Source organism: Leptonychotes weddellii, chromosome 11 (genome assembly GCF_054177405.1).
Source record: "Leptonychotes weddellii isolate Sample4059 chromosome 11, ASM5417740v2, whole genome shotgun sequence".
NCBI classification, from domain to species: Eukaryota; Metazoa; Chordata; class Mammalia; order Carnivora; family Phocidae; genus Leptonychotes; species Leptonychotes weddellii.
In genome coordinates this window covers 29,808,361-29,834,485 of record NC_138379.1, presented here as the reverse complement: position 1 = coordinate 29,834,485, position 26,125 = coordinate 29,808,361, and the positions used below count along the sequence as shown (strand labels likewise).

The window sequence follows — 26,125 nt, the reverse complement described above, 5'->3', positions numbered from 1 at the left end:
ACCATGAGAGACGATGGACTCTGAGAAACAAACTGAGTGTTTTAGAGGGGAGGGGGGTGGGGAGATGCGTTTGCCCAGTGATGGGTATTAAGGAGGGCACGTACTGCATGGAGCACTGGGTGTTATATGAAAACAATTAATCGTGGATCACTACATCAAAAACTAATGATGTACTGTATGGTGACAAACATAACATAATAAAATTAAATTAAATTTAAAAAATAAATAAAATAGGGGCGCGTGGGTGGCTCAGTCGTTAAGCGGCTGCCTTCGGCTCAGGTCATGATCCCAGAGTCCTGGGATTGAGTCCCACATCGGGCTCCCTGCTCAGCGGGAAGCCTGCTTCTCCCTCTCCCACTCCCCCTGCTTGTGTTCCTGCTCTCGCTGTCTCTGTCAAATAAATAAATAAAATCTTCAAAATAAATAAATAAATGAATAAATAAATAAAATAAACAAAATGCAAAAGAAGCCATTTTCCTTTTATAGGCTTTCCAATGATTGCTAAATCAGTCATGGAGCTCATTGTGACTTTTGTTAAATGAACATTAAGTAGAGTCCTGGGGTGCCAAATAGTGAGCCAAGGTTCAAGAAAGATCACAAGGCAAGGGAAAGTGAAATAAAGAACTTCATTAGTCACAAGTTTTGGAGGAAGTGCAATGCATAGGTCACTGGGGCAACATGGGCAGGGCAGGGCAGGGGACAGGCAGAGGGGAAGCAGCAGGACCTGAGGCACATGTGTTTTCTTAGGGTTGGTGGGTAGAGTGCTTTAGGAGTCCTTGGCTAGGCCTGATTGGTCAATTTAAACCACAAAGAGCAGGAGTCTTGGTAAGATCTAAGGAAGGGGGAGGAGGGAGAGTCTTAGCTAAGGAGAAGTTGGGGTTGGGGCGTGGTGGACAGGAGAGGCCTTATCTCCAGGGCATTGGGGAAATCATATCAGGAATTTATACTTTCTTGTGACCCTGCTGGCTGTTATCTAGGACATGCCCTCGTAGGAAAGGCTAGTGTCAGTTCCAGCAGACCTTTTAGCCACACAAAATGGATGCTGAAGCAGCAATATTATGGAAATTTAGCTAAACTCTTAAAAGTGCCCTTTTACAAGGGTCATTCTAAACATGACTTTATTTTCATAATTTCTAAATGGGATATTTGCATTGAAGCTAAAGATGTGCCTGTATCATAATGAAAATCTTTTTTTAAAAAAGATTTTATTTATTTATTTGAGAGAGAACAGGGTAGAGCGAGCATGAGTGTGGGGGAGGCTCAAAGGGAGAAGGAGAAGCAGTCTTCCCGCTGAGCAGGGAGCCCGATGTGGGGCCTCGTTGCGGGGTTCGATCCCAGGACGCTGGGATCACGACCTGAGCCGAAGGCAGATGCTTAACAGACTGTGCCACCCAGGCGCCCCTATAATAAAATATTTTGAGACAACTAAATGCCTAAGTTAAATTAGTTAGATTGATCTGATGCATTGAGGAGGGGAAAAACAAAACAAAACAGGAAGAATAAAGGCATCCAAGTTTAAGGCTATTTAGGAATAATGAACGGTAGGTTAATAAGATTTTTTTTCTTGCCCTGTTAAATCATAAACAGAAAAGGATGAGACAGACCGGAAGAACCACAGACCTGGGGGGAGGGGTGGCGGCAACAAATCCTTTGGCAATATCAAGATTCTCTAATGACCGGCGTCAACGTGTTGATACCAGGGTTGTGAAATTGAAATGACCGAGTATCAGTGTTTCCATTCTCGTAGGATCCAAATATTTATTGACAAAAGAGAGACATTTTGATTGAAGGAGGCAGAAGCAGAGAATGGGAAAGGAAGGATAGAAACTAAACTTCATTGAGCACCTACTATGTGCAAGATACTCCATTGGAAACCATTCTATATTTTAATTTAGTCTAACTCTTCCAACAACCCTCTCAGGTAGATATTATTTTGCCTACCTCACAGATAAGGCATCAGAACCTCAGGAAGATGAAGTAACTTTTCCAATTCCATACAGCTAGTAAGGGCTGAAGGAATTCTTTTTTTTTTTTTTTAATTTTTTTTTTATTCTTCTGTTAATCCCCATACATTGCATCATTAGTTTTAGATGTAGTGTTCCATGATTCATTGTTTGTGCATAACACCCAGTGCTCCATGCAGAACGTGCCCTCCTCAATACCCATCACCAGGCTAACCCATCCTCCCACCCCCCAGGGCTGAAGGAATTCTAACCTGAGATGGCCTAACTCTTCACTCCATTCACCTAGCCAAGTTACCTGTTTTATCTCATTTCACACTGATGTCACTTTTGACTGTCAGCATTGTTATCCACATTTACAAATGAGGAAAAAGTGAGGTTAAGTTGGTATTTTCCAAACGTCATTCCACTGGCAAGTGCTAGCCGGCGATGAAGTTTTCAACAGTTCAAAGATGTAGAAAATGAACATTGAATAAAGAGTCAAATAAAATATTAGCGGATTTTCCATGAATCAATCAATGTCTCTCTATCTCTCTGTCTCCCTCTGCCTCTCAAGAATAATTTCCTTTGACTCTGGATCCTTTATATATATATTTTAGTATTAAAATGATCTTTCTTTTCTGAAACACTGTTGTAATATAGTTGAGTGTGTTTGTTTGTTGCTTTATTTGTTCCAGTGTCAAAATTTGAAGCTGACAATCCTCATGTTTATTATTGGTGTTTAACTTTATTATTTTATAAAATACTAAAGTCCAGGAAACTCAATGTTCATTAATTTACCCCATTATCACAGATATGGGAGATAGAGTTGGGACTCAAATTCATTTACACATGGCTCCAAAGCCTGGTATTTCCACATTAAAATGAAGGTCCTTGGGACGCCTGAGTGGCTCAGTCAGTTGGGCCTCCAACACGATTTCAGCTCAGGTTGTGATCTCAGGGTCGTGGGATCGAGCCCTGTGTCAGGCTCCATGCTCAGCATGGAGTCTGCTTAGGATACTGTCTCTCCCTCTGCCCTCCCCCTCATTCACGCTCTCTCTTAAAAAAAAAAAAAAAATTCCTGATAATTCTCGGATGCCCCACCATTATAGTCTTCCCACCATGTTGTGATTGTGTGTTTTCCATGTACCAAGATAGTTAGCTGGGCTTGTCTCAACTACACAGTTTTATTGTTACTTTGCCTATTCTTTGGCCATAATACAACGTTTTGTCAAATAGCTAGCTGTTCATTGCTCAAAAGCACAGGAACAAACTGGTTATTTTGGTGATGTTGGTGTGTATGTGAGAGATAAGTATAATCACTTCAATAAAAATGTATTCATGGCTTATCCCATTTCATAATTTATAGACCTAGGCCCTAGGTCTCCTGTATGATTGAATAGGTGAGCTGAATATTGAAGCAGCTGAACTTGTGCATATTTTCCTCGTCAGTCTTTGTATTTTATTCACTCCAGTTTCTGGATATACGTATATTACTAATCAGGTTAAATTTTACCTAACTGAGATGGAATATTTTGAAGGCCTGTGCTAGCCTTTGATTGCACAATTTTATGAAATTCTCAAGATTACTATTTAAATTTTTTTGTCTCTTAAAACAGAAAGTAGTTACTTTGCATAATTAGTTATTCACCAAAGTGAGTTACACCTCTATCCATTTTTCCACAAGTAAAATTGCATTTTTTAATCATACATGCATGAGGGAAAATGACATCTGAATTTTTCCCTTTTGTTCAAGAAAATTTGAGATTCAAATTGATAAGGAAGAGCTTAAAGTGTCTAGGCACTGTTCCAACTTAAAATCACATTTTTAAATGAACATGTATATTCTCCTATAGGGAAACCATATATAAACAGTTCTTCTATAGATGGTTGTAGCTCACTGAAAAGTGACAGAACAGCCACGTCCCCCAAGAAAGAAGAAAAAGAAGAAAAGAAAGGCGGGGTAAGTGGGAGAAGAAGACAGAGGGAAGGAGAGAAGGCAGGAGTGGGAGAGGAGGTGGAAGAATGGATAGATAAAGAGATGAGTAATTTCAGAGCTGGAAAGGCAGACATATAGACATGTGTTATGTGTTATTTGAAATCAACAAAAATGTTAAAGTGCAACAAAACTCTCTCTTTTGTTCTCCCCAACTTTATTGTTTTGTCGGTATCAAGAGATTATTTCTGTCTGTTTTACATGGCACTTCTTATGCATCACTGTGATTTGAACTGTATAATTTTGTATTATATGTTTTTAGCTTAGGTGTTTTTCATATTAATAAATATCCCACAGATGTTGTCTTAATGACTTACAAAATATTTCATCTTATTATTTTATCATTATTTAATTAACCAGCTTACTTATATTTAACCATTATTTTGTTTTCTTTTTTACTGTTATACAAATCCCAAATTAATACTTCTGAGTGAAAAGGTTTTCTTCTTCTTCTTCTTTTTTTTTTTTTTTTTAACGTGGATCGTTTTCTTCAGAGAGACACTATCCCAAGTGAAATATACTGGATCATGAACATATTTAAAAACCATTGTATCTATCTTATTAAAATATTTTCCAAAACATCTGTATTAATTTATTTCCACATCGGCATTGTAAAAAAGAAATACAGAGATTGAGAGAGAGAGAGAGAAGGCCAATTTCATCATGCTGGAGCCAACAGTAAATGTATAATTCTTGTTTGTTTCCTTGTTTGACAGAAAAAAATAGCTTACGATTGTAATGATGACATAATTTTTTAGTGTAATTAGGTCATATCATTTTTCTTCAATGACATGAGAATGGCATTGTATTAATACAAATGCATCTGAAAAAGTTCATGTAGAACTACTTTTCCTTCCAAACTGTGTGAGCACATATATCATTATGTAAATAATTATTTGATGCAAACAGTATCAGGGAGTCTGCTATGATACAACAATAGGTATGATTTATTGAGTATTTCATATGTATCAGGTACTTTGTTCTAGGTGGCTTACAAATTCGCTATTATCTTCATTATCATCATTGCTACTACAATACATTGAGATCTTAGTAGTAAGAGGCCCTGAGCTCAGTGTTTTAAATCATTCTCTTATGTAATTCTTACAATCACTTATAAAATAATATTGTTCTACATTTTACAAATATGGATGTTTAGATTGAGAAAAAAATGAATCACTTGTCGAAGACCATGAAGCTAGTAAGCCGTAGATTTAAAGATTTGAACATTGGTTAAGACAAACTTCTTAGCCTACAGGTTAAACCACTACCTTATTCTGTTTAGTCATAACATCTCTTGTATAAAATAGCACTTTTCACTTCTTTCCAAGATTGACGGTTCCGTTCCAGGTTGTACCAGAAAGAATTAAAAGAATGAAAGTCAATAATTATTCTAGGGAGTATTGGGGAACGAGGCAAAAAAAAAAAAAAAAAAAGTGTGACAGAAAGTTCTGTATATGTGTATGTATTTAACAACAGTAATATAAAGAAAATCTATGAGCCTGAGTAGGTGACAGCAGAGACTCCTTCTCTTAATGCCCAGCCATTTGTCTTCTGAGGCTTTGCTGTCGTTCATCAAGGTGAGTGTGAAGGCCATGCTCCTATATCACATCTCACTTGTTTAAGAAAACAGTCTCCAAATCTCTCATCCCATCAATCTACCCAGTCTTCTGTACTTTATAAGCAATGGGAAATCACAAATTTGTGTATGGGGGGTATTTTTCTAATTTGTTTTGATTTGATTGATTTTTTGTGCAGTAAGTTGGCATGATGGAATATATATTAGGAAGACATTTCTAGAGGCTGAGTGGCAGATGGATTGGAGAAAACAAGGTTAGAGAGAATTGGATAGTTTAGTTCAATAATCTCGGAAGGAAATAAAGGGATAAACCCCATGATCTCTGAAAGACAGAGGGGATTAGAGTCTAACATACTGAATTATTTTAATAAAAAATGGTTTACAGACTTACCCATGGAAAGACTGTCGGCTGCTCTCATCTGCAAGTTTCCCAATTTTGCGAGCCAAGATAACATAATCCTCAAGCAAGGACCTTTCCTGAATCTATATGTAGCAATTAAACTATATTGTATTATTCTTGTTGTTACTTTTCTTAGATTCTGGCCAATGCCTATGAAGGGAAAAGTCTCAAGATTTACTATCTCTTGAGTTGAGTTGTGATGAGAAATTGAACATGTTTTGATGACATGTAGTGTAGAAGTTTCAGGCACAAAATGCAAATCATTTGAATAAGGAATTTTTTTGTTATTGTTCTTTCAGTTGCATAATTTAATTTATTAGTAAGGGACTTGTGACATAAGTTCTGAAACTCCAACTCCAGATATTTGAGTATTTAAACCTAACTTCTGAAAAATGTAGCCAAGTTTCAACTTTCTGTCAGCCTGGTGAGAGAAGGAAAAGGGAGCTGCCCTGATGAGTCCTGGGGGTCTCCAGAATAGTGCAAATGAAAGACAAGTGCTTATAAAAATGGCATAGATTCTGGAACTTTTGCGGAAGGAAGAAGGTTCTGCTGAGGCATGGAGGGTTTTGTTTTGTTTTGGTTTGGTTTGGCTGTTTGTTTTTTAAAGATCTGTTTATTTGATAGAGAGTGCGCACGTGCACGAGTGGGGGGAGGGGCAGAGGCCTAGAATCTTCACGCAAACTCCCCATTGAATGCAGAGACCAACGTCAGCCCGGGACTCAGTCTCATGACCCATGTGATCATGACCTGAGAGAAGGATGGCATTTTTAAGCAAGTGTTATATGGACTGATCACTTTAAAGCCCTACTAATGAATCTCTATCTTTTTTTTTTCAAGATTTATTTACTTATTTGTCTGAGAGAGAGAGAGCGTGCACACAAGCAGGAGGAGTGGCAGGCAGAGGGAAAAGCAGGCTCCCCGCTGAGCAGGGAGCCCGATGTGGGACTCGATCCAGGACCCTGAGATCATGACTGAGCCAAAGGTGGATGCTTAACTGACTTAGCCACCCAGGCGTCCCTTTTTCTTTTCTTTTCTCTTTCTTTTTTTTTTTTTTTTTAAGATTTACTAATGAATCTCTTTAGATTCCAACATAGAGAAAGCATTAACTTGTAAACTTCCTTAGACTGCAGGCATATCATTGCAGGATATTTAGTGTACCTATCTCTTCATAATTGAAATTGAGTATACATATCACTGCTTGGCCTACAGCCCTTCCATGAACTGTCCCTATTCCAGTTATCTCTCCGTAGTAACTGTCTCAGCTGTCCTCAGCACTGTTACCTTTGATGTGTTCTCCCACCATAACACTGTAACTTCTCCTTCCTCCTGCTGACTCTGTCACAAACAACTCTACCCATTACTCAGGGATGAATTCCTGTGGCTTCCTTCATGAAGAAATCCCTAGTCACCCTAACTATCCAAGAGTCATATTTTCTTCTTTTCTGGATAATACATCTCATTGATTCATCAGGCCCCGATGTGTACCTACTATTTACTAAGTTATCTTTGTTAAATGCTTCAAAAGTATAGGAGGAACTATTTTGTTGTTAAAAATTGTGTCCTTAGCTAAAACTGTAAAATGTAACATGACAATTAAAATATAAGACATTACAAAGTTAAATAAGAATGTGAGAAAAAGTAGTATGGAATCTTGGAAAGGTCCCAAATTCACTACAAGGTGGACATGGGTTTTATTTGCAGCAACAATACCTTTGTGGCCTTGAGAACATTATATAGCTGTTGTTCTCCTCATGTGTAAATATGAGGGCTTGAGATGAAGGGGACAAAGAGATTAGATAATAAAATGTCAAGAGAGAAGGGTTATTAAACAGAGAATTTTAAGACCATGACAGAGCCAGCAGTATTAATAGCAACAAAGTCATTGGGAGAAAAAATTGGGAAAGAGATTATCTGTTATTATTACATTTTAAAAAGGCATCTGTATATTGTGTTCACACAATTATTTTTAAATTATCACCCCCGAAAGAGTTTTTATTTATAATTTAACTACCATCTACCTTCACAAAGTGTGGAACCAGTACATTAACTATAGTTAAATTATCAAAACAATGGTAAAGCAACACAATAATAAGATACTTAGGCTCACATGATATGACATATAGGTCTTCTGCCATAATATCTGTATTAGTTTTCAGTTACAAACTGTCATGGAGTAAATGGCTTTAAGAGACACTAATTATCTCTCATTTTCCACGGGTCAGGAGTCTGGCAAGTTTTAACTAGGTCCTGCTCATGGTTTCACAAGAGTAAAATTAAGGAGTTGGCCAGTAGCATTCTCAAGCCTGTGTTTTATTGGATAAATCTTTAAATATATCAACATCATTTTGCATAACCTTGAAACTTCTATTTTCTCATCTTTTCTTTAAAAAGATTTATTTATTTATTAGAGAGAGAGAGTGTGTTAGTTGCTCATGCCCACATGCAAGTGTTGGGAGGGGCAGAGGGAGAGAATCTTTCAAGCAGACTCCCCCCCCCAAGCGTGGAGCCCAAATGCAGGGTTCTGACTCACCACTCCTGAGATCATGACCTGAGTTGAAACCAAGAGTCAGACACTTAACTGAGTCACCCAGGCGCCCCTCTCGTCTTTTTTCCTCCCAACAAAGAACATTGTGTTAACTGTATTATTTTAATAACAATAATTTAATAATTATTATTTTTAATTTTATTAATTATTAGTTAATGATTATTAATTGTCGTTATTTTATCTATAGTGTCAGAGGGGAAGTATTGGTCCTAAGTGATTTTGCTTCCCTTCAAATCAGCACTCATGTCTCCATTTCCTTTTCTCTCCCCTTCCCCTCTTCCGCTTCTGTGCATGGGAATTATGTGACTGTTGATTCTGCCCCATATGTCATGTGTAATGTCAGTGGCAACTCACCATAATTGTTGGTGTATAATCATTAACGATGCTAATACTAGTATGAAGGTAGAAGAGGGAGAAAGGGGAGAATGTTTATTTTGTTAGTATTTATACTGAATATTTTTGTATATTTTCTCATTTTGTCCTCAAAATAATTCTGTGAATTAGCTCCATTTTACAGCCAATGAACTGAGGCCCAGAAATAAGTAACTTATCAAATTATTTTATCAAGACAACCAATGAATAGGGGCGCCTGGGTGGCTCAGTCGGTTAAGCGTCTGCCTTCGGCTCAGGTCATGATCTCAGGGTGCTGGGATCGAGCCCCGCATCGGGCTCCCTGCTCTGCGGGAAGCCTGCTTCTCCTCCTGCCCCTCACCCTGCTTGTGTTCCCTCTCTCGCTGTCTCTCTCTCTCTGTCAATTAAATAAATGAATAAAATCTTAAAAAAAAAAAAAAAGACAACCAGTGAATAGACATCAGAGCTAAAACTCAAACCAAAGTCTATTTTACTCCAAGCATTTTAACCATTAGGCAAAATTACCTAATGTGTCTTTTTTTGTCTTCCTTAAGTACATTTGTCTGGAATTTTTGGCAGTCTGGGTGATGTTGGCAGCCAAGTGAGAGGGTTCCATGAAGAAACTTCCCTTTATGTTTTCACCAAGTGAATGTCCACTTTATCAATAGCTACAAAGTTGATAAGATGCTTATTAAGGCATGATACCTGCAAGTGATAATTATGTTGCTCTTATATCTGTTGCCTCTCTGAGAAACACTAAGAATTTTATGAACGTCATCTCATGAAATTTCTACAGTGCCTGTGAGGCACAGAAAAAAATAAATTTAAAGGTAGTGTTCATTATAAGATCAAAGTATCAAAAAAGGTTTAAGCTATCTTTCAGCCACATAAAATTTTATTTAATGTTGAAGTTTAATAAGTTTTCATTGCAGATGATCAAAAGCTTGTCTGAAATAGTCGGCTGTGCTTGCATTAATGAAAGAAAAAACTCCACTGCAAATCCTGTAGTATCTTCCTCATGAGAATGACCCCAAGTGAAGCACCACACAAGACAGGGTTTTGAGGTCAAATAGAACTGGGAAATTGTTATATGTCCTTCTAAGAGATTTGTAATGTATTTGTGCATTATGAAGAAGTGGATTTCAAATTTGACTGTGCATTTGAATTGTTGGAGTGCTGATTAAAAATAAAAATGCAAGCCCCATAGTCTAGGACTGAATTACCACCTAGAAGTGTTATGTTTTAACAATCACCTTATGTAATTATGTGAACAAGTCATTTAAGACTACAACTTTAAGAAATTACATGCTAAAGGCTTTGAGAAGAACTACTTTAAATACAACTGTTTAATATTCAAATAAACTTTTCCCCAAAACATGTATGACCTACAAATGCCATTATCCTAAAATATATTTTGGGAAAGCTTATACTTTGCAAGATACTTTCTGCATTGATCATGTTTTCTGAGCTTGATTTCATACAATTATTTGTTAATTTTTCAAAGGCTGAATGCCAGCATGATAAAAACACAAGCCAGCTGTATTACCACAACAAAAGTAGAGTAATTATACTATTCTAGAGAAATTTTAGATTCCAGGTCTAATTCGAACCCACAGAACATAAAAACAAGCACATTTCTTAGCTTGTGTACAAGATTCCTCTGTGCCTCTATCTAAAATTCTTTGGAATAAGGTAGTCAAGGTTTTGAGATTTCTATTATTATAGTTGTTATCTTACTTTGCTATTATAACGTAGGCTTATATAGAAAAAGGGGCTCTGTGTAACCATTTTGGAGTCTCAATCAAATAAACCTAAATCTGATCATATGAAAAAAATCAGGCATTTATTAAAATTCTGAAGGACTAAAATATTTTCATAGCCAATGAATTTTGTAGCCAATATTTTCACTATTATTTATTCAGAGATTTCATATTGGCCCCTTGTTATCTGTTGGCATCAAGCTGGGATATACAGCTGACAAATGTTACCTCTAACTTCAAGGAACTTAAAATATATTGAGGAGCTAGGCATGCTTATACATATAAAAACATTGTTAAGCGATACAGTTTTTATATGCATTGTACCTTTAGAGCAGACAAGTATGACTGAGTGCATCTAGTGGTGAAAATGGCATCCTAGGGAAGGAATGAGTAGCTGGTTGTCAGGATGTCACAATGAAGAGAGACTTTGGTGAAGGTGAGGTGGCTGGCATACATATAGGCATGGAATGGTAAAGGAGCATAGTGTGTATTCAATTAAGTGCAATACAGTGTGAGAATAGGAAGCATATAAAAATAACTTTGCTCTAAAATCTGAATTGGACTAGGTTAAGTCTCCTATAGAACCTTTCTAGTTGTCATCTACTTGTAGAATTTATAGGATGTTGGGATTTGAAGGCAACTTAGGTCTCCTCCCCGCTGTAAGATCCCAAGGAAACAAACGGACTTGTTCAAGTTCAGAGCTACCCAGTGGCCATGGACTCTTCGACTCCTAGGCTCTGTTGTACACATGGAAAGGATTAGAAGAAATCACTCCCCCCCAAAAAGAAGCATATTCTTACAATAAGCAGTTTTTGTAGTTACTTTGAAAATGTTTTTAAAATAAAGAGGAAGAAGGGACGCCTGGGTAGCTCAGTCGGTTAGGTGTCTGCCTTCGGCTCAGGTCAGGATCCAAGAGTCCTGGGATTGAGCCCCGCATTGGGCTCCCTGCTCAGCAGAAAGCCTGCTTCTCCCCCTGCCCCTCATCCCACTTGTGCTCTCTCTCTCTCACTCTCTCATTGCTCTCTCTCTCTCAAATAAATGAATAAAATCTAAAAAAAATAAAGAGGAAGGAAAAAAGGGAGGGAGGTAGAATGAGAGACAGTATGGAAAGGGAGAAGAGAAGAGAAGCAGACAAGGAAGGAAGAAAGAAAAGGAGAGAGAGAGAGAAGGAGAGAGCATGGGAGAAAGGGAAGGAAGGGAATGTCAATATTTTAACCTTGGTTAAAATGGAAATGAAGCCCAATTGGAATACACTGCCAGCAATTCTTCAAAACTGTTGAGGTTAATAAAGATGAGAATTCCTGGTTAGTAAAATATAAGATCTTATTTTCCAAAATGTAATCTTTTTTAAGGTACTGATGAGTTTTTGCTAGACAGATTGATGATTATACTGTTTAAATTGCTTCGGGGCTTGCAATATTGATCTTCCTGCCACTGTAGGGACCACTGACATATTTAAGTCTTAAGAGTCCAGATGCATCACAGATACAGTAGTTTTATAATTCTTTACTTCAGTTTAACTGCTTTTGCAAAGAAAGAACTTTCCACTGGAATGGAATTTTGTTGTAGTAGCTGGTTTTCATAAGCACCACTAAGATCCCCAAACCACCTGTGAGTGTTTGATCTCTCCTTTGGCTCCCACTCAGGATGTGATGAGTTTATTTTGTCCCTAGCTTGCCCTTTCAGCTTGCATCAAAGTGAAGGAAGTTTCTCAGTGAGAAGAATTCGGGGAATTTTTCTATCCCCTCCTTCATTTAATTTAACTACAATGATCTATTTTCATTTGCAGGTTTTACAAGATGGCAGGACCTGCTCAACAAAGCACAAAAACATTCCCCTAATCAATACCACTAAAGAGCCAGTGACTGCCCCAAAGGTATTTTATTTGTTTGTTTGTTTTGATTTTGTCAGAAAGAACTTGAATCCTTTGGGTCCAGTGATTTTTCTCTAGCTGAAGCAGGGATGTTGTATTGACTGATACAAGATACTTCCTTCCCCTAGTGCCTCTGGACTTTCCATGACCACTGTGCCAGCCACTAAGTTTTTGGTTCAATCATCTGAGGTCCTCAGAACAAGGGTGAGGGAGGTACATCCCCCCCACCCACCCACACACACACACACACACAACCAAGAAACAAAACAAAAATAAATGGATAACAAAAAACATCTATTCCTTATGGAACAAAAAAAATAAAAAAGAGGATTTGGGGAAACAGAGGAGATAGAAAGAAGTACATATCCCCAACAAAAACAAACAACAAACACAATTCAGGAACTTAATTCTGAACTTCCCTCTGTACTGTTCTATATTTGACCAAAAATATTCTATCATAGCAATTCTTAGGGATCATTTCACTTAACACAACATTTCCAAACTTTTAGGTTAGATTAATCAGAGTTGAATGGTTTAGCTAAAGTCTTCTCAAAATAGTTTTTGAAATATCCACCATTTATAAATAATATTTTATGTACTTCCATGAAATAGAAGTATTAACACATTTACATTTATTTTATTTTGGTCTAGCATTCATTTTCTATATTTGTTGAGATATAAAAATTTATATTACTGTTGTTAAGATTTTAATTTTTACCTTAAACATATATTTATTTTAACTATTCTAATTGTTTTTTCTGTATTGTTTGACAGAAATTGCAAATGCCTCCTTGTACTGAATGTGAGGTGAAAAAAAACCCGGAAAAACAATTGACCAACTTTGAAGGGAGGGCAACTAGAGAAGAAAAAATACTGTAACTATCAAGAAACTGTGTTAAAAACATCCACTTATGATTGTCTTCATACTCTTTTTCAACCACAAGCTTGATGGAAATACTAAGTTTTTAAAGCATGCAACTTTTTCACAATTTTCTGTAACTTTATATAGTCTACAAATTTTCCAGAAGATTCCAGGCCAATTATGATCCTTAAGCAATAACCTAATTAAAATGGATATCCACAGTCATAAATAGTCATTGTCATCGGTAAATTGCCCAGCATAAATTGGTCAGTTTTGAACTCAAATGCAGTGAACAACATTTAATTCTTCTGGTTCATTGGGTATCTAGTACTTCTGTGATCTAGTTTTGAAATCATCTGGAGGATGATAAAAATTTTGTGGATCCTTGGCATTTTTAGAATCCAAATTTCAACCATATCATAAAGATTCTGTTCCACGTTGGCCAATGGGAGTTACTTTAAGGTTAGAATCTGTGTCAGTCTGAATATATTATTTGAGGGTGTTTATTGCCATTCTTTTTATTATTTGGAACCATGTCTAAATAATGTTAAGGCAAATCTGTCTGGTTTTTAGTCAATTAACAGAATTCATTAAACATGTTTGGTATGATGTAGACAAAATATGTGGATGAATGACTAAATTTCTGACACAATTGATAAGATCTTTTTTGGCATTCTATAGACACATCCCTATGGTTGTCTGCTGGAATTACTCCAAGTTAGGAATTGAGTTCTTTGAAATGCTTGGCAAGATTTTTGTGTGTGTGAAATTGGGTAGTGGAATGTGGGATGACAAGAGGGTTGCAAAACAGAAATATGTGAGCAGATAATACACATTTTAAAATGGGGATTTGATGAAAGTAAAACAGCCATGTAGAACCAATAAACCCAGATTTGTATATTTTGAAAACAAATGTATTATTAAAACAAGTCAACAGCTGTGATCATCGCTGAAGTTGGGTCTCTACGTAGGAATACACTAATCAAATAAATGCACTCCTGAATAATCTGAATGTAGCTCACAAGCAACAGGAATTGATACGTGAATAATTGTCTGATTGATAAGACTGGTATAGCATCAGACTTAAAGACTCAAATTAATGGGTTAAATGATCCAGTTAAGTTGTCTGCACTGAATATATTCACTTCTACTGGCTAGACCCATTTTGCAAATGCACAAAGCATATAAAACAGTTGTTTTTTTTTTTTTTTTTTAAAGATTTTATTTATTTATTTGAGAGAGAGAGAATGAGAGACAGAGAGCCCGAGAGGGAGGAGGGTTAGAGGGAGAAGCAGGCTCCTCGCCAAGCAGGGAGCCCGATGCGGGCCTTGATCCCGGGACTCCGGGATCATGACCTGAGCCGAAGGCAGTTGCTTAACCAACTGAGCCACCCAGGCGCCCCAAACAGTTGGTTTTATAGAATGGATCTGCCAAGGCACAGTTGATATATTTGGAGCACTGTATCCTGGCAGGCTATCTAAGGAGATATTGTTAATTTAAGAAAGGAAAGGAGGGAAGAAGGGAAGGAAGGAAGGAAGGAAATCTTTAATCAATAGATGAACTTAAATTCTGATATATAATGGCACACCTTTGATCACAATGACATATTCCAAGAAATTTAGTGGTTTGGAGAAATGGCAGACTATCATAAATAGTATAAGTATTATTGTGATATAACCATGTAGCAGTTATGCTTGTGCAGTAATTCAGTGTCATTTATCAGTATTTTTTTTTTAGACTGCAGGCTATCCAAGAAAAAAGAGAATTTATTTTATAGATGGTCCTTAGAGGTTTCAGATGAAGTGACCAGGATAGAAGAAAAAAATCAAGGTCCAAAGTTCCTCTGACTCCTCAGCTCTAATATTGCTAGTTTCTGAGTTCTATTCCTTATAATTTCCCCACTGTCCCCCAAAACCCTAACCATCTCCAATGACTATAAAAGGAGAGCTGCTAATTTAGTTTTAATTTAGTTTCACTTCCCCACACCCTCCCTGTGCTCCAACTTCCTTCCATCGACCCTATGGAAAGTTAATCATCATTTCACCTTAGCACATGTTTTGAGGCACCTTTGGAACTAATAAAAAGAGAATCAAGCTGATATTTTCTGAAACTTTTATAAGATGGCTTAATATTAATCAAATTTGAACAGTTTCATTTGTAAATTATTTTTCCTATGCTCTATATCTCTAATATGTGACAATAATCAGTGTGTTTCTCTTAATTACTGGCATGATCAAGTGGGATTTACATAAGTATAATGTATAGATTTTTCTTTAACAATAGATGGCATTATGCATCCTGCAGAGTTTACTGTGGTTTATGCATTGCATTATTTGTTTCAAAACAAAAAAGAATCATAGCAGAAGTGCTTTATAAATATTTTTAAGAAAAGTATTATGGAAGTTCCTTTTAATAGTCAAGCACAGAATTCCTTTTTTTTTTTTAGTATGTTATGTGACTTTAATGAATGCATTTTATTTTTCTCAATCCTTTAATTGCTTTAAAATAGCATCCAAAATGTTTAAAATGCTTTACTTACATGTGCAGCTTTGTCCATAAAAGAGATGCTGTCGCTTATTATTTCTTTTAATCAACAGCTAGATAAATTGATGTTGTTTTCGAGGAGTTAACGTTCACAGCCTAACTAATCTCATGTGGAAGAAAATATTAACTGGTAGTATGATTCTATTATGTGCCTATAATGGTAAGCAGTAAAAAATTACTTAAGATTTGCATAATATAAATTGACTCCTATTGAGAAACAAACATACTTTCCAATGGAATAAACTTGTTTAAATATAGGTACTAAAGAAACTAACAAAAACATATTTCTCTAGTTATTTTAAAATACTAATCAATGCTATATATCCATTCTAAGTCAGGAATTTGTTTTGGACTTTGTTTTTCCTTTTATATGCATTACATTATATGTAAATTGGATGAGTGCCTAAAATGTATAAGACCTGAATGCTGACTGTCTATCCAATGCCAACATGCTCAGAAGAAAAGTGACTCATTCAGTAACTCCTCTAGATGTGGTTTTCTGTGTGATCTTAAATCTCAGAATACTGAATATACTAGATGGCTAACTTTTTTTTTTGTTCTTTAAGCAGATATTTAGCATTATAATGCTATTTCAGACACAATTCTGTTTCGTAAAATATACTGAATTACAAGTCCAAAACAGTTATGTGCGAAGCAGACATTTACTGTTTTAGATTACAATGTGGATAGCTGGATTAAAACAGTATCTGTGAACTTTGCTCTAATGGAATCTTATTTTTATAGCTCAGGTACTGTAAGTAGCACTAATTGCCACAGAGGCTGAAATGATTACTGATGCCATAGAGTAAGGTAAGCCAGCCAGACCTAGAGAGTTATGAAAACATAGACTTGTTTATTTAGGGGACATTTTCTTAGTCACGTGTACAGTCTTAAATTTCCCCAAACTATTTGTTGGATTATGTTATATAGTATTAATGGTCAATGATGAAGAATAAAAGTTACTGAAAGATGGCCTATTTTTCCTCAATAAAGATTTGTTACCAAGACTACAATGTATATCCTCCTACATCAACTAATTGAAAAAGCAAATATTGACATTAAAAATAGTACCTGCTTATATGTATCAAGAGCTAAGGACTTTTTTTGAAATGTCACCCCGGGAGTATCTTCAACCTCTTTTTGCCAATGGCTCAGAAATCTTTCATTTTATTTAGGGGTGTGGTTTTTTTCATTTTGTTTATTTTAATAGAGTTCCATGGTATCAGAGATTTTTGTATTTTTGTTTGCAAATGAGTTTCAAGTGCTCAGAGATAGCTACCTCATAGAAGGTGCTCAAATATTTGTTGAATGAATTAATTCAGAACCTGAAGCAGCAAGGGAAGAAAAAAAGAAGCAGAAGCGAGCATATTCTAGTGTGATCAGGAATCAGTCATAAGATGTAGTCTTTTAGGAAGAGAAAATACACAAAATGTTTTAGTTTGGGTTTTTTGTTTTGTTTCTAAGCTATTTTTTCTTGCTTTTTTTTTTTCTTTGAGAGATTTATCCATGGGCTTGTGCCTATGACTTTAAGCAGAGGAGACGTGGCATTTCTGGATGGATTTTGGAATGCTGTTCAATGTAATAGCCACAATTCACCTGGCATGTGTGTGTCTTTAGTTGGGATCTAGCTTTGATGTTCGCCTGGGTTTACACAGGCCACTTGATTTCATTTAGTATTTAAGTTTCTAACTTCTTGGGCCTTAAACTGTTGGACTTAAATCAGAGATTTTCCTGTGCATTCTGCACCATTCTGCAGTTGTATCTGCTCTCCTAGTCCTTTAGCAGACTCAGCTCCCAAGGCTGCTCAGGAGGTAAATGCACATCTAAAAGATGGGGCTCTGGACTCCACAAACCCTCACCTTCAACTAGAGTATCTATTCTTTCATATAATTGATTTGTTGGGTTTACACACCCTAAATATACTTTTTTTTTTTTGGCCATTTATACTGTATTTATTTGGTGTGTGTGAAGTTAATTTTTTAAGAGAGTTTTTTTTTAGATTAACATATAATGTATTATTTGTTTCAGGGGTACAGGTCTGTGATTCATCAGTCTTACACAATTCACAGCGCTCACCATAGCACATACCCTCCCCAGTGACCATCACCCAGCCACCCCATCCCTCCCACCCCCTCCACTCCAGCAACCCTCAGTTTGTTTCCTGAGATTAATCTCCCTCTCTGGTTTCATCTTGTTTCATTTTTCCCTATGATCCTCTGTCTTATTTCTCAGATTCCACATATCAGTGAGATCATATGATACTTGTCTTTCTCTGATTGACTTATTTTGCTGAGCATAATACCCTCTAGCTCCATCCACATTGTTGCAAATACTTTTAATGAAGAAAGGGAGTCCAGGTTTAATGTGATTTGAAAAATCACTGACTACAGTAATCTCTACGATCCCTTCTCCCCATGTGTTCCTTCAGTCATCCAGTCATTCAGCTATTCAAAAAATATCCCTTTGTCTGCCATTCCACTTTCTGTCCAAAATAGCACTGGCGAAAGGAGTAATTGTGAGCACTCCTATTGCACTTAATGTTCCAGCCCCTTCTTATAGAGCTCTTTAAAAGATTATTAAATATTCTCTTATGTGAGACCGATACTGCAGTTATCCTTATCTCACAGAGGAAACCGAGGTAGAAAAATACTAATCGAATTGCCCAAGATCGCGCAGCTGGTAAGAGGAAGGGGTTTGTTACAGACGCGGCAACGAGTTGCTGGAATCCATGTGCTGAGCTAAGTAACCACGTTGCCTCTCCTGCAAAAGCCAGAGTCCTGCCTTCAGGGAGCTTACGGTTTAGAGAGGGAGCCATCACAAATGAAGGAGGCACACAGCTAAATGAATGACTGTATAGGAGAGGAAGAATTTTTGTCCTCTTGCCTTTCATTTGGTTTAAGAATTAAATGGACATGAGACAGATTAACCGCAGGGAGAAAGAAAAAAAAAGTTTTCTTACATGTGCTTAGAGACCCAGTCATGAAATTAAAACCTAAAGAGATGACCAAAGCAGGCAGGTTTTATCCTTTTTAGACAAACAGGCAACAAATCTGTGAAGAATTGACCCGACAAAACGAACAAACAAACAAACAAAAAACAACAACAACATTGAGAGCTTCAGTTGATAAGACATTTGAAAACAGAATTTGGGCTGGGATAGTAAATTAGTAAAAAGTCACAAGGGTTGTTTATACAGTCTTTCTGGCTCTGAATTTCCTGTCTCTGGTAATAAGGATATATCTTTACCTCCTGGTACAGGGAGGGTAACTTTCACATGAGAGATTTATTTTCTGTTTTCTGGAGACAAAGTGTGGGGAGGGTCACAGAATTCTTTCTGCATGGCTATTTCTTAAGGGACTTTAAAAAAAAATCATCAATATGCCAAAGTGGCACATTTTGGGGTAGCCAGCTCTTGGCCCCTACAACTGCTATAAAAACAAAACTAAACAAAACAAAACAGGGTTCTCTTGACAACATACCACAAGGCAGTGGGGGGAGTGAATGCATCTTGTCTGTGTGAAGTCTTCACTGAGAAAATCATATTAAACTAAGATTGATGAATATATACTATTTTGCATGGGTGTCCCAAACTTCAAAAAATAATTTTTATAGTGTTCACAGATAACTAGCTAACAATATTTGAAAGTGAATACTTGAATTCAAATAACCAGGTAATTGTGAGTTGGTGCTGTTCAAAAAACAAAAGGGGAAAATTTCTGTTGCTTTCTGTTCCCTGAAGACATACGAGTCTGTTAGGTATAGATGACAATGAAATGTAGGTTTCTTCCATGGAATCCTTCCAAAGAGGTTTCTTCTATTTTCTTCCATAAAAAAATAGAAATTTTATTTCTCAGCCTTATACGTGGGGTAGCATCTCTCTCTCTCTCTTCCTCCCTCCCTCCCTCTCCCTTCCTTTCTCTCCCCCTCCCCCCACTCAGAAAAGCCATACATTTGATAGCAAAATGATTGATCAGGGTGTCTGTGCAGTACTTCTCTAATCCCATGGTAGCATCTGCATCAGAAGTAAAGTAATTGTGGTATGTTTTCCCCCTTCTCCCCCTTTTTGTATTCTCCGCTCCTTAAATTCCTTAGTTCCTTGAAGAACACCATTTCACTTCATGTCCTGCAGACACAGTAACATCTTGGGAAGGTCATATAATGCAATATATTTGTTCCTAGAAAATCAGGCTCTATTTGAGGCTCCTGGAAGAAGCAGTTGACCTCTGCACTTGATTAACTGTCAAATGAGCATACGTTCACAGGCAATATCTCTACCAAGGGTGAGAAGAAGAAAGAGTAATCTATAGTGGGTCAGGTCCTTTTTCTGACTCTGCTTATCTTTACTCCTTTTTCATGATAAAGCACCCTTTGTGAAAGTAAGTCAAGAGATAGATATTCAGCAGACAATCCCAGCTCAAATTTAGAAGATGCAGCAGAATGGAGCAGAGGATGAACACCCCTGATAAGTTCCTGTTCAATTGGCAGCACATTGAAAATAATAAGTTGGTGCTTTTTCCTCTGCAAATTTCTGTTTTACCCCTTTATACTTCTTCAGTCTTGATCCTAAAACTTCAAAGATTTTTGCGTCAGAAATCCTTAAAGCGGCTCCTCAAGACTTTCCTTGGAATAATGTGTCAAGTATGTAAATCTTGGGGTCCACTTGGCAGAGCGTCCACATCTTTGAAATGGTCATGTTGCCCACATGATAAACTGTGCTGCTGTCAGTTGGCTTCTGAAAGCCACTGAGAATGACCGGAGGTGACTCTAACACAGTGGAAAAAGAACAGTACAATACGGGTGAGAGGAGCAGGTCATGAAGAGCAGATTTTAAAATCTATTCTTCCAACCCCTGACCTAGAGCCTCCTTAAGTAGATGTGGCATAAATCAAATAGAATGTATTTACTAGATCGGTTTCTGGCCATTTGTTACACAGCATATAGGTACATAATTTAATGCCTACTGGAGCAATTAATGTTTGCGAATTTGAAAAAGATATGATATAAAGAATAAACATCCTCTGAGTAGATGGAACTGAGGACCAGAGAGGTGTGTTGGTAAAAGTAAATTAGATCATCATCAAGTTGCTGAAATGAACTCTTGATCGTACTTGACAAAGAATACACCTTCTCTTATTTTATCCTCCTGGTTGTAAAATGAGCAGCTTGTTTTTGTGTTTGATGTGTGTATGCATTTTCACCCTGATAGGATCAAAAAGAAAAGAAGGTAGGGAAATAGGAACCCCGAAAACAATTATCCTCTTGCTTCCCATAATGGAGACATGGACTGGTTTTTTTTGAATGAAGGCCTAGGATGAATCTTCCTTCTCTACAGTGCTAATCCCACTGTCTGTCATTTCCTCTTTCATTGTGACTTTATTTGGTGGCGGGGGTGGGGGGGTCAGGGTACGCATTTAAAGGTGTTTTTTCCTTTTGGCATTGGAGTTCACAAATAAATTTCAGAGATTTCTAGGATGCATTTGTTTTATCTATGGACATAGGATCTATTAACTGAAACCTAACAATTGTTCATGTATCTTCTCATACACTCTATGTGCACTGTATGCCTCTGTTCATGCTCCTGTTTGCAGATGCACATGGCAAGAATCATTATAGCGGCTTCCATACACATTTATGCTTTCTGGCATTTTTGAACATTCTAATTGGTGGATGCACAGATTTAGCGTCTGAATATCTTCATATGTTTACTTCCCTATCTATGCATGTATGTGTCTGTATCCATGTGCTCCTGGATATAAATTCAGCAAAATATGCATTTAACAGTCGAATGCCTTTTTTTGCTGCCCTAATTTCATTCCTATTTACATATTTCATGTTGTTTTAACACAGGTATTTTCTTTTTCTTTCCAAGTTTTTATTTAAATTCCAGTTAGTTAATATACAATGGAACATACAGTTTCAGGTTAACACAGGAACTTTAAAAGCACAGTACATAACTGTGTACGTGTAGTTAAGTGAACTTTCAGTGCAATTGCAATGAACATAGTATACTAAGTTAAGCTGCACAAACAGACACAACAAATTATTATCTCCAATCAGCCATGAGATATAGGCAGTCATCCCCATCCCGCATAGACACAGGTGCGGCTCGTGTACCTCTTCATGTCTATTGATTGGTCTACAGTTTGACCTAGACTGGGAAATTATACTTGGAGCTATTTGCTGGATGTTCTAAAAAGGGGAATTCCTTTAAGCATGATTTTGTATGCATGGAGACGCAAAGGCATTTTAATAACTATCCTGATAGTAACCAAAGTATTTTTATTTGGAGGAAATGAGGTAAGTAATTACACTATTCACTTTGACTATACTGAAGCAAAGGTACACTGTTGGAGAAATAAGAATGAAGTCGTAAGATCAAGGAAAGAGAGGTAGTTCATGTATCTCAAATGATAATGAGAGAATGTTTCTAACCACAGGAAATTGTAGAAATTTCCAGGTATGGATTACTTTAAAATCACGACGCGTCTGAAAACGAGTACTTGTTTATGAGAAAATACTTTGCTTAGGTTTTCTTTTTTGTTTTCTTTTCTAAAAGAGTTACCCAGTTACTTTGTTCCCTAAGTGTTTTATTTGAAATTTGGGTTAAATACAGTGAAATGCACGGCTATACCTTGCAGAATGAAATACTGATTATTCCTTGGAGCAGCTGCCAAGGTTAGTTAGCTTTTCCTTAAATTCTGGTACACTTTGTATAATTTTCTTTTCTCAGATAATCTGAAGATAGATTTGTCTGATTGACTCCTACTGCACAGTTTCTAGGAACTCCCACTTCACCAGCTGACCTGGTAGGTAATTATTATTCTTTGACACATCATAGAACTTAAGGTCTCCTCCCTCAGGTAGTCACAAACAACGCAAACTCACTGATTCTCTCGGAAGGTTGATCTATGTGCTTGGCTCAGGCCAAGAGGTAGGCAGGCACGATGGTGGTGGTAGATTTTTTTAAAGAAACCCTCCGCAGCCTTCCCGAAACCGTGTCTCCATTTTGCGTCTTGAAACACACTACTTCCAGGTCAGCTTTTCCAAAAGTTACTTTGCTACATACCTGAATCTAAACCTTTGGGTGTGGGCACACAACTACACTAGAACTGCTACAACACAATTATAAGCAAAGACTTTGGAGTCAGACTTCTGCATTAAACTCTTTGTTCAGCTTATTAACTGTGTGAACTCAAGCAATTAACTAACCTCTGTGTGCTTCTGAGCCTTCACTGGTAAATTGGGAATAATGAGGTGATATACTCATGATAATAATAGCTATGTCCAAATAATAATAATAATAATAGCTATTTGCACTAAATATTAAATGAGATCACATAAATAGAACAAATAGTAAGCATTTAATATACACTACCTATTCCTATTTTAAAGGTTAAAAAAATAAAGTATGACTTTCTGAAAAAAATAAGACTATAAAATAAAGTATCACTTACTGAAATAAATAATAAATAAATAATACTATTAAAAAAGGCATGTACACATACATAAATACATTCACAAATGCCTAAAAGGAAAATTATTATGCGTGTGGAATTGGACACATATATGGCAACTCTCTCTCTCTCATTCTGTGTGTGTGTGTGTGTGTGTGTGTTGAGCAGGACATATGATTTACTTTCAAGAAAACTCTCCTAATCGTGATTATCTAAAGAAAAAGATTGGATTTGTCCAGATACTGCTAGATGAATGACTCAAGATATGATCATCCTTTTAAAATTTGTGGATTGTGGCATCAATTGCCTCTCCTTTTATTCACATAATATCATCGCACATTTTTCTCCTAAAACCATCTAATTTCTGTTTCCTGTTGAGACTCTAAAATACTAATTAAGAGATTCTGTTTTTTTCCTAAAAATTTTATAAGTGTATAATTATTTTCTTTAGCCTTCTGGTGTTAATTATTTTTTAGATTGTTTTTTATTATTTATCCTAATAGATAATGAATAATGTCTGGGGAAAAATGAGAATTTACCCTAACTTGCAACAATAATAATTTTAATAAGATGTTTATATCATAGTCTATAATCCAAGGAGACACATGGCAGTTCTGTTTAAAATTTAAGTGAGTAGGTATGTGAATAGAATATTTACATGCTCCAATGATATTTTTTTATAGAAGAAAAATATATGCATTCCAGATTGTCTTTTGCTTTCCAAGTTTCAAACTTGAAAACCAGTACTAGTTTTGCTGGGGCCTTTAAAAAACCAATAAAACATTAATCAAAACCAGTACTAGTAGACCCAGTACTAGTTTTGCTGGGGCCTTTAAAAAACCAATAAAACATTAATCAAAACCAAGCCTCATTTCAGATTTTATGGTAGAAATGATTCAACGCACATTCATTACTTTTTTGAAATTAGATTTTTATTCTCATTTGGGAAATAGAAGCATCAACTTTCCTCTTCAATCTTTCTTCATTCCCACTTCAAAGCTTCAAAGCCTAGTGGACTTCCTTATACCCTCCCTCTTTCCAATTCTCTCTTTTATTAAAGGAAAGTATATGAACAGACTCCTTCCTGATGTGTCCCGAAATTTCTTTTGAGGGAGTAAATGAGATAAGGTCTCTGTGGACCTAAAAGCCCCTTGAAAAGTTTAAAATTCTTACAACCAACACAGTCATTTAATATAAAGTTTTTATACCTCTGAACTACTTTTAACAGTTTTCAAAATTGTCATTCTGTATCACCCTTGCCCCCATGATCTAGTCACCAAATAGTGTCCATACTGATTTTTAAAAAAAAAAAAAAAGTTGCATCATGTCATTCCTTAAAACTATCCAATGGTTTTCAATATCACTGAGAATTCTATTTAAAAAAACATCACCCTTATCATGGCTTACTATGCCCTACAGTGCTGGCCCATCCCACTTTTGGCTTCACTTTCCATCACTCTCAGTGGCTCACTTGGCTCCATTCATACCGGCCTCTTTGCTGTGCCTTGAACTTGCTGAGTACTTAGTACCTGCTAATTTCTCTGACTGGGATGTTGTTTTCCTAAATATATATTCAGCTTACTCGGTTCTATTCTCTCTACTCAAAGAGGGATTATCCTTGATTTTCCTATCTAACATAAGTACCACTCTTCCCACCACTTTGCTGCCATCACTGTCTATCCCCTAGCCTTGCTGTCTCCTCTGCATAAATTGCACCACTATATGACATCATATTACATATGTTTTGTCAGTTTCCTACTTCCAAAATGGTGTCTCCTGGAAAGTAAGGCTTCATCTGTTTTCTCCATTGCCTTATCCCCAGAATCTGGCATGAGTAAGTGTTCAATGGACATTGGTTGAATAAATAAATGTAAAATGCACTTTCTCAAAGGGCTTTAATGCTTCCCTGTCAGGAACAGTGAAGTGAGACTCACTCTACAACTTAAAAGAAAAAGAAATCCTCGGGCCAGTCCATAGCCTGTGACTTGGCGGATAATCAGTCTATTGGTCTTGCATAAGTCACTCAACACAGTAGAAGGGTGGTGTTGGTGTTCACATTTTATGGAGCTCTGAGCACTGGCACTTACCCTTCCCCACCCAAATTTCTCTAAAGTCCCTGATAGAACTAAGTACTAAAAAATGACCACAAATAAAAAGCTTAACTCTAAACTTAGTCTAGAAAAAGAATAGACATAACATTTCCAACACAGAAAGATGAAAATTTGAAACAAGGAAGGTGAGTTTTAGCAAAAAGCTAGTTTTTATAGGAGATCATCTTATCAGATTATGAATGTGCTCAACGAAGTGCTTTAGGAGACTTGAAGCAGATTTTCTTGTGGTGGAGCTGAGAAGTCTGAAGTTTTATTTGTACTCAAGACAAGCCTATGCAAGCTAAAGTTTAAAACCACCGAAGTATGTATGACATGGCACCTGTGTAATTTCTATTTTTTTAAACTCCAGAGTTGTCCCATTTTCCTGTTTTGACATCGGCCTGGTTATACAAACTCACCCTATTCTAAGGTTTTTCCTTGCACTACACTTACAAACTCTTTATAATAGAAAATAGGTCCCACCACCTTTCAAATACTGCAGCTTTTCAGCAAGTAATGAAGCAAACTTGCTTGTCTCCCCATTTCTAGTCTACTTCTGATACAGCAATGAATATGCCAGACAATGTCACCAAGTTGGCAAGGCAATGACTTTGTTTCACCTTCCCGCTTGGACATATTGAAATGCTGAACATGGTCACTGATAGCTGATAGTACTAATAATTATTCCCATAGCAATTATCTAACTGACTGCCTTGAATGATGACTCTGATGCA

At 36.6% G+C, this 26,125-nt stretch overlaps 1 protein-coding gene across 3 annotated transcripts in view; it reads left to right on the top strand.

The window, feature by feature from the left end:
- The window catches only part of LUZP2 (leucine zipper protein 2), a 429,416-nt gene extending 412,562 nt beyond the window's left edge, over positions 1 to 16,854 (top strand). For all 3 annotated transcript variants that reach the window (XM_031026653.2, XM_031026657.2, XM_081798447.1), the window contains 2 exons: positions 12,358 to 12,444; positions 13,216 to 16,854. In XM_031026653.2, the coding sequence (XP_030882513.1) occupies positions 12,358 to 12,444; positions 13,216 to 13,320 (192 nt within the window). In that variant the 3' untranslated portion in view covers positions 13,321 to 16,854. The remainder of the gene's footprint in view (positions 1 to 12,357; positions 12,445 to 13,215) is intronic.
- The last annotated feature ends 9,271 nt before the right edge of the window (positions 16,855 to 26,125 follow it).